Consider the following 10000-nt stretch of genomic DNA (forward strand, 5'->3'; position numbering starts at 1 on the left):
GGCCTCACCCTCCAGCGGCTATTCTAGCCAATCAGAGACTCCCACCTCCTCGTTCCCCGCGGCGACAGCGTTCTTCCCTGGGCCCCTGTCCCCGACCAGCGGGAAGAGGAAGCCCAAGGTCCCTGAGAGGAAGTCGTCTCTCTCCTCGCTGCAGCAGCCGCCGCTGCCATTCCTTAGAGACGCAGGCTCCTCCTCTTCCTCTTCCTCCTCTTCCTCCTCTTCCTCCTCCTCCAATAGCAGGGCCCAGGACTTCCCGCCCCCGCCCTCCCAGCTGGACCTTCACGCCGCCACCCTCCACGCCACCCTCCCCAGGCCCCTCCCCATCCTGGCCCACCGCGCCCACATGCACACGCTCCACCACAACAAGCAGAGGGTTGTCGTGGCTACGCTGGCTGGGGAGTCCTGCATGGCCGCGGGTCCAGCAACCTCCGCCCCCGAGGCTCTGCCTCCTGGCTCCGCCCTCATTGCGATCACGCCCACTGCGCTGCGGTCGGTCCGTCTGCGGTCGGTCGTCCGGGCCACGGACGTCGCTATGGACCAGGAGCCCGCCATCGGCGGCGCCACCAGACCCAAATGTCCGCCGAGTGTCACCATCGTGACCCCTCCCTCTGACCCTAGACCCCTCCCTCCCCGGAGACCCCCAGCCCAGAGACCCCCCCAAGACCAGTCCTCTCAGGAGACCCCCCACCCACCGCCCCCCCCAGCCCCTGTGGCTCCCCCGGCCCCTGTGGCCCCCCTAGCCCCTGCGGCCCCCCTGCAGCACCCGGACGGCCCCCCGCCCTACGAGAGTCTGAGACACAGGCAGGACCGCTACGGACCGGGAACCTTCTGGGCCATGACGGCCTTCAGGACACGGCCTGACCCACCCGTAGAGGAGCCCCCCCACCACCGTGCACCCCAGCCCCCCTACCCCGAGCCCAGGGAAACACAAACACACCCACACACACACTCTTACACACACAGACACTCCCACTCGGAGTTCAGGGTGTTAGGGGAGACCTCCATGTGTCCTGAGGATGGCGATGACGATGACGATGACGAGGAGGATGAAGATCAGGAGAGAGAGCCCCCCAGGGCTGTGTGTTCCAGAGAAGGCCTCACGGCACAGCTGCATCACCTGGCCCCTCCATACGAGTCATTGGGCATCACACACACCGCCCCAGGTGTTCTAAGCGGCAGGTACGACCACACACACTCTACGCCAGGCGTGATCACCGGCAGGTACGACGTCCCACCTTGCTTCAGCCATGACAAAGTGCCTGGTATCGTGTATGAAACATCGCACCCTTACCTAATCAGCGATAGAAGAGTAGGAGGAAGAGGAGGAGGAGGAGAGGAAGAGTACCACTCATCAGGCGTTCACACCAGAAGTGCCTCCCAGTCGCTGGACAGCAGAGAGGACTCTACTCCTGACACAGAGGACTACTTCAGCAAAGGTTAGCTGTAACTAAGTTGTTATTACTGTGTTATTACTATGTTATTACTATGTAACAACACGTTTCAGTTACTAAACTGCAGACATAGGATTACTGCAGTACAAGTGAGCCTTATTCCTCTCTGCTCTAGTCTAGGTATCACAGCTGTAACTAAGTTGTTATGACTATGTTATTACTGTGTAACAACAGTGTGTTTCCATTGTTACACTCCTCACACCAAACACAATGTTCTCTCCAGACTCCACCCCCAGTGACAACTCGCTGTCTCCTCTGACCGATGACACTAAAGCTGAGGACGACACCGTCTTCACATCGCCCAACAAGCTACGCACCACTGAGGACCTGTTCGCCATGATACACAGGTACCTCCACAACCTCATTACCATGATACACAGGTACCTCCACAACCTCATTACCATGATATACAGGTACCTCTACAACCTCATTACCATGATACACAGGTACCTCCACAACCTCATTACCATGATACACAGGTACCTCTACAACCTCATTACCATGATATACAGGTACCTCTACAACCTCATTACCATGATACACAGGTACCTCCACAACCTCATTACCATGATACACAGGTACCTCTACAACCTCATTACCATGATACACAGGTACCTCGTTATCTGGTATCTTCAGGGTTTTTCCTGACCATGTGACCTAACCAGGATAAACTCTGGGCCCTAGTATAAACCTAGAAGAGTTTGTCCTGGCAGGTCATGGAGTCAGCATATTTGTAAGCATTAGAATTATTATTATTAATAGAATTACTATCTGTCATTTTCATATGTTAAATATGTATAAATGCCTTGTTTCAAACTGATGTCATATAATCTTAACCTTTATCTTAAATGCGTCACAATCTCTTATTTCAGGTCCAAGAGGAAAGTCCTGGGCCGCAAAGACTCAGGGGATCTGAGCGCTAAGAGCCGCCTGGGTCCCGCCGCCGTGACCCTCCCCCCGCCGGCTAGCGTGACCCCCATCGCCGCCCCCGTCATCGCCATCACCCCAGCCCCCGCCCCCCCTCAGCTCCCCCCTCCCCCGCCCCTCGCCCCCGCCGGGGCCCAGCGCGCCCCCGTCCCCATCTACCGCAGCGCCCGCAAGTCCAGCACCTCCAACGAGGAGTTCAAGCTCCTCCTCCTGAAGAAGGGCAGCCGCACCGATTCCAGCTACCGCATGTCCGCCACGGAGATCCTCAAAAGCCCCATCGCCCCCAAGAGCCCCGGGGACGCCTTGGCCGCGGCCGAGGGGGGGGGCAGGCCACCGGAGGAGCTCTTCTACTCCCCCCACCAGGACCCCCCCTCCTACCCAGGACCGGACCTCTTCCCCAGGGCCAACACCGACAGCTTCACCTCTAAGACCCTCCCCATGTCAGCGTCCTCCAGGCAGGGCCGCTCCCGGATCCCCCCAGCGGCCAACAGCAGCCGCTACAGCACCAGGAGCCGCCTCTACACCGCGCCCATGCAGGCCATCTCAGAGGGGGAGACGGAGAACTCGGACGGGAGTCCCCATGACGACCGGTCGTCTTAGAGCCCCGCCCCCCCCCCCCCGCACCACCTGGTCACATGATCCACGGACGGATATATAACGAGAGAGAGAGACAGACAGAGTTAGAGAGAGAGAGAGAGAGAGAGAGAGGACAGTACCTTGGACTACCTGGAAATTTGATTAAAAAAACACAACTTTGTGTTGACTTTGTCCAGACTGAGCGTGAAGACAACATCTTATTTTGACTTGAGCTTTTTTTTTTTATATACTTCCCCAGATGTTGTATGAGAAGAGACCATCTAACTTGTGGGTGTCGTGAAGAGAACCTGTGTGTATGGTGAAACCAACGGAACCTCCACCATCATTTCTACTTCCTGGATGCGGAATGGATCGTGTGTCGGTCCATCACCGACAGAACTGCTTTTTATAGAGCTCCCTTTTTCTCTTAACACCCAAAGGACAGATCTTACTGGACCCATTCCAGGTAATCCCCCAAACAACAGCTGATGAAGCTACATGCTATTGTCACCAATGCCGTGGATCACGCTACATGCTACATACATGTTAAGAACTTATGTGTTGAGGTGCTGTTTTACAAAGAGTGGAAATGACATCCGGAGAAACAGCATGTTTTCCCATAGACACGCTGTATGAAGACGTATGAATCTGAGCTGTAACATACGATACACCCCCATTGAAATGTAGGGATCCTGACAGGTGAGGAAGGGAGGGAGTGAAGTATCTTGGGGTATCTGGGGTATTTTGGGGTATCTGGGGTGTCTGGGGGTATCCTGGGGTATCTTGGGGTATTTTGGGGTATCTGTGGTATCTGGGGGTATCTGGGGTATCTTTGGGTATTTGGGGTATCTTGGGGTATCTGGGGGTATTCTAGGGTATCTGGGGTATATTGGGGTATTTTGGGGTATCTGTGGTATCTGGGGGTATCTTGGACTGAGACGTGTCAGAGACAGGCTTACTTTGGACAATCTTACTCTGGCTTTTCTGTGGAGTAGAGGGAAGTTGCACCTAGACACTGTTCTAGGGTCAGTCTTCATCTGTTGGTGAAGGTTTGGAGTTGGGGGAAGGTCAACCGATCCTGGATCAGTGTCTTGGAGGTCAACTCCACCCCAGAGCCCTCTCTGTACTGGAGATGGAGGCTTCAGAGGGTCTGGAGGTAGATGGGGGTAGATGAGGGTAGATAGGGTTCTGGTCTTCCAGGCAGACACAGGTACAGTGCCTTTGGAAAGTATTCCAATACTTTCCGAAGGCACTGTATATTAGAGCAGAAACATTGAGAGGCTGTAGAGGGCAGACCTGGATTCAGATAGTTATCTTTGCTTGATTATGTTGCCTGGAGCAATTGAACCAATGGAATTGTCCCAAAAGTGCAAATCCCGCCCACCTGGCACTCCAGGTAGGCTAAAGCAAACGCTCAACATATTTGAATACTACTGAACCCAGGTCTGAACCCAGTTCTGGACTAGGTCTGGACCATGTCTGGACCAGGTCTGAACCAGGTCTGAACCAGGTCTGAACCAGGTCTGGAGCCAGGTCTGGACCATGTCTGAACCCAGGTCTGGACCAGGTCTGAACCATGTCTGAACCCAGGTCTGGACCCAGGTCTGAACCATGTCTGAACCCAGGTCTGGACCAGGTCTGAACCAGGTCTGAACCAGGTCTGAACCCAGGTCTGGGAGAGGCTCTGCAGCGTGTTCAGCTGGAGGAGGATGAGACGGCTCCGTTTCAAAAACCTGCATCTCCTTTGCACTTGATTATGACTCTTCAAGAATATTCCTTGAAAAAAAAAAGAATCTTATAATGGAAGAAAAATATATATTATTTGTTACTGAATATAAAGACAAAGCTATATGAAGAGACCTACAGAGCACCCGAACAGAGCAGCAGAGGAGAAACGTGTGTTTACCGGACCCAGGTTGACCCAGGTTGACCCAGGTTGACCCACTTGACCCAGGTTGAGTCTTCTGATCCTGCCGAAAGAACATCTCCTCTGAAACAGCTTTTTGAGTCCAGATGTTTTAATCTGGGTCTGGGGAAACAAGACCTACCAGGCCTGTTGCAGGGCAACAGACAAACAGACAGACAGTCACAGCAACAGACAGTCAGACAGTCAGTCAGGGCTATAAACAGTCAGTCAGTCAGGACTACAGACAGTCGGTCAGGACTACAGACAGTCAGTCAGTCAGTTAGTCAGTCAGTCAGTCAGGACTACAGACAGACAGTCATCCAACCCCAACACATGGTCACACTACCTGAAGACAACATGTCACCTGTCCTTCAGGTGAAATATTGAATTAATATTCTCCAAAACCCGGTTTCATCTTCTACACAACTCAAAATGGTGCGCTTCTAATCCAGTATTTTGGGGCTTTTAACCAATTTAACACACATTGTCATCAGTGAAAGTTTAACATTGTTGCGCACAGGCCGATCGTGAATCGTTCCGTATACGTTCCATTGAAGATGATGAAGATCAATGAAAGCATTCACTGTATTCTATGAATACCACTGCAACCATATTACTGTTCATTTGTAAATCTAACGTAGAGGTAGATAGATAGATAGATAAACTAGAACCGTTCGACTCAGAGACTCTGAACTTGCAGAACTGACACTGTGTATGCTAGGACAGGGGGAAAGCTGTGAAACTGATTAGATTTTAACATTAAAGGTGCAATCTGTAACTTTTCGTTTCGAGTTAAAAAGTGCTGCACTGGTTGGTCTTGGCAAATGTAAGTGCCACTGAGTTATTTTAATTCTGTGCGTAACCAACGGCGATGGGGCGGAATGTAAACAATTCCCCCACAATTTCTGAACACATGCAGAAGCAGTACTTTTGACTGGACACAGAAGTTACAGACTGTGTCTTTAACCATGTCCATTGCTGCAGAGCACTACTTGTGTTCACTGTTTTCTTTGTATTTTCATCTATCGCATGCAATAAAAAAAACACCATATCATGTCTGTTAGAGATACTACCACGAGAAAAGATAGCGTATTTTCAGTTTGTTTGAATTTGTAAAGTTAGTGTATTATTCTATAGATGTACAAAATGTTTGACAATTGTGTTTTGTATGGATGTGATCACGGACAGGAGTTTATCTCGTACTGTAAACAAAGTAAGTGGACAATCAAACGAGGCGCTGAGCGGTGTGGAGAGAGAAGCTAGCAGGGTTAGGGGTCAGCTCCGTCTGAATTCAGGGAATTCAAAGGATGAATAAAACATTTGATTCAATTCATGAATTGAAAAATTGCCAAATATTTGTCAACGCGGACAACGTCAATTCATCCCTTGAATGGTCAGAATGCAGACTGATGTGACCGTAACCATGGCTACGAGAGTAGGTTGGAGGCAGAAGCTATGTGAGGCAACAGCAGGTTCAAACCTTCAGATCAAGTTCTATAGTTCTATAGTTCTATAGTTCCAGGGTTCTATAGTTCCAGGGTTCTATAGTTCTATAGTTCTATAGTTCCAGGGTTCTATAGTTCTATAGTTCTATAGTTCCAGGGTTCTATAGTTCCAGGGTTCTATAGTTCTATAGTTCTATAGTTCCAGGGTTCTATAGTTCCAGGGTTCTATAGTTCTAGGGTTCTAGGGTTCTATAGTTCTATATTTCTATAGTTCTATAGTTCCAGGGTTCTATAGTTCTATAGTTCCAGGGTTCTATAGTTCTATAGTTCTATGGCTCTATGGTTCTATATTTCTATAGTTCTATAGTTCTATAGTTCTAAGTTCCAAGGTGCTAACCTAGTGGGGGTCCGGTCGGTTGAGTTGGGGTGGAGAAGGGAGCAGTGCGGTGGGGGCTGGCGTTCTGTGATGTGTATGGAGAACAAGGAGGCTGGCGGAGGTAGAAATCAGATGAAGGCCTCAGTGTAATGCATGGAATGAGCCTGTCCTCAGATCAGATCCTTCTGCCTCCCCCAGCCTCCCCTGAGAGAGAATTAGACCAGGGGTGAGTTCTCTGAAAGCTTCGTGGCACAAAGATAATCTGACAGTACATCCACGGACTAGAGTTAGGACGGACTAGAGTCAGGACAGACCACTACTATCCTCCCATACGTTACTGTAGATGTCAGGGTGATGACACCCTGGCTGTGATTGAGTTCACAATCTATTTCATTCTGTTGTTTTACTGTTACACTGTAAAACTACAGCCGGCTGTGTGGCTGCCGTTACCGTGCCAACGAGGAGATATACTGTACCCCAGTCATGTGACCCTCTGTGATCCAAATGGCTGGTTGGGGTCGACGACATTCAGAACCAGGAGACGGGTCTATAAAGGTTCTAAAAGGGTTCTTCAATGGGTTCTCCCACAGGGACAGCTGAGGAACCCACTTTTGGGTCGAGGAAGAACCTTTTTGTTCTAAGAGTGTCTCTGTCGCTCCGTCTGTGGTTGCCACGGCGATGACGCCAGAAGAGGCTCTTTTAATCCCATTCAATGACAGCATTGTACAGAAAATATTTTTAATCACAGGGTATTTTATCCAGAGGATTATTTTATTATCAGATATAATCTAGAAGAAGAATGGTCAACCTAAAAAGGTTTCATATCAGAGACTATAATAATAATAATAATAATAATAATAATATTAATAATAACTAATTGAACCGATGGACTGATGCAAACTTGAGGGCATCAGCATGTGTCTAATTGTTTAAACTACAGTGTATAATGTCCTTTAGTACATATTTGGAGGCTCTGAGGTCATTTTTATCCTTGGTCATATTGAATAGTTTCTGTTGGATCAGTGTTGGGGTGTCATCTGTTCACTCTCCACACGGTCCACACATAACGACGTCAGGACTATGATGTCATTGTTGGGGAGAGTTCCGACCATGGAATTAGAATTCTAGAGTTCTGTTTCTATTGTTGTGATCTAGAACCCTCCGGTGCGGATCTTCTCCAGCTCTGAAACACGTGTTGCCCTGGCAACTTGGATTCACAAGCTGATCGAGAGAGAGACTGTTTAATCCATAGATATCTCTCTATGGTTCAATCTAAAACACAAGTACAGTGGAACCTCGAGATACGAATTTAATTCGTTCCGAGACTTCCTTCGTAAATCAAAACATTCGTATCTCAAATAAAAAAATAAAAAAATAAAAAAACGGTTCGTGTGCAGGCGGCTGCCAGTTCTCGCGCGCGGCTGCCACTTCTCGCGAAAAAAAAGGATTTGTATCTCAAATTTTCATTCGTATCTCAGAGCACAAATTCTACGAAATTTCAATTCGTAACTCAAAACATTCGTATATTGGGGCATTCGTATCTCGAGGTTCCACTGTACAGTATTGTTACAATACACACAGTGATTCAGTAGCTAAACTCCCACTTAAACTCCCACAGAAAAAAAGAAAAAAGTTATTCTCTCCTATTGCACTGATATAGTTGAGCTTGTGGAAGTTTTTTTTTATTTTTTATTTCTTGCCGTACCTGAAGTTATTGATATGTGAATATGTGTGAGACTGTTCCCCTTAGACCTGCTGTGGATAAGGGTCCAGGTCAGAGGTCAGGATGCACAGCCAGGCAGAGACAGGGCCGAGGTCCAGAGGGGTTCAGATGTGTACAGGATTGAAAAGAAGAACACTAAAAAAGATTTTAAAACGTGAATAGAAACATAAAAACAGCAGATTGGGACGAGCTCCAGGCTGAACGCTACAACTGGACACATTTACATCACTTTTGTATTTTTGTATAAAAAAAATAAAAAAAAACTGTAAATATGGACCTTTTTAAAAATGTTGCAAAGATTCTTTCTTTTGTAAAATGTTTTCAAAGTTTACATTTTAATTCCCAAGCCTTTGTATATTTTTTGAGCTGTGCAACACTTTCAGTCTTGTATTTATTTTTTTTGGTAAACATTGTGGGATCGCCATTGTATATCTTATTCATTTGACAGCTCACCTGGCTGCTTAGTAGCTGTGCATAGAAAAGGCCAATAAATGTGATTGCGTTGAAAATAAATGGATTGTGTCCCTGTTCTTTCTTCACTATTCAGATAGTTTTATTTTCATATTTTTGACATGTAAAGTGTTTTGAGTCCATGAGAAAGCGCTATACAAATATAATGTATTATTATTAGATTGAGTGCAGTTACAGGTCCGACCACTACACGGTGCTGTTGTGCTGTATTATCGCCTAGTTCGGGGATTCTCAACTCCAGACCGACATGGTTGCACGTCTTTGTTCCAGTCCAGCAGTAGCACACCGGAGTCACCTGATAACGGGTTTGATGAGGAGATGATTTGTGAGATCCGGTGTCTTCGGACGGTTGCTATGACTACGGTAGAGCAGAGACCGGACCGCTCGTGTCCAACACTAAAGGGAGAACGCTGTGTGCGCGCGCAGTCGCGCTGTCACCGGAGGACCGTCGCCTCTCGCGGCAGCAGCGGAGTCCTGGCTCGCTCCGTCCCTACGATGACGGTGTAATATCACGGTAAACACGGTTTAACGACGTAGTCATGTCAGCTTTGTCCTTATCCGTCTGAAATGACGGTGTCCGGGTTGAATAGCCTCGGTGTGTAAGGGAAGGCCAAGCACCGCGACGCGGCGGCGTGTTTGTGAACGCACGGCTGTGGTTCGAGAAGAGGGGGATGACCGGGGCGATCAGAAGAAGAGAGGAGAGATAATTGATGACGTGACCCTTTTCTCTGGAGCCTGATTGTGTTGTTTCACACGTGATCTTCACATATGGTAAGTCGTCATATCCTTCAGTCAAAGCCATAAATTGCATGATGAAAATGAATATTATTATGTAATCTTCGCCATCATAGTTAAAGCCTAGAGGCTTATAGAGAAAGCCTGTACATTAAATGATATTTAATAAAGGTAGGTTGCCTGGCAAATGTCACCGCCTTGATAAAACCAGTGCACTGAAGTGCGGCCCAGGTGAGTTCGCGTAGGGACAACTGCCTGCGTATTCATGAAGATAGACCTTATGTTATTGTTTTTACTATTATTATTATTATTACTATATTGCATTACATGCTGATTATTGTTGCTTGATTGTCGTATTGTTGAAGAGTTAGCTTGCCCTAAGCATTTCGT

At 48.1% G+C, this 10000-nt stretch overlaps 1 protein-coding gene across 1 annotated transcript in view; it reads left to right on the forward strand.

Annotated features, from left to right (window-relative positions):
- The window catches only part of nhsb (Nance-Horan syndrome b (congenital cataracts and dental anomalies)), a gene marked incomplete at its 3' end in the record, with an annotated part of 9027 nt that extends 6049 nt beyond the window's left edge, over positions 1 to 2978 (forward strand). Inside the window, exons 8-11 of the mRNA XM_083690796.1 lie at positions 1 to 915; positions 1090 to 1436; positions 1675 to 1798; positions 2324 to 2978. The exon at positions 1 to 915 is cut by the window's left edge and continues 98 nt beyond it. Coding sequence (XP_083546922.1) covers positions 1 to 915; positions 1090 to 1436; positions 1675 to 1798; positions 2324 to 2978 — 2041 coding nt within the window. The remainder of the gene's footprint in view (positions 916 to 1089; positions 1437 to 1674; positions 1799 to 2323) is intronic.
- Positions 2979 to 10000: the final 7022 nt, after the last annotated feature.

This window comes from Argentina silus (genome assembly GCF_951799395.1).
Source record: "Argentina silus genome assembly, chromosome: 19".
NCBI classification, from domain to species: Eukaryota; Metazoa; Chordata; class Actinopteri; order Argentiniformes; family Argentinidae; genus Argentina; species Argentina silus.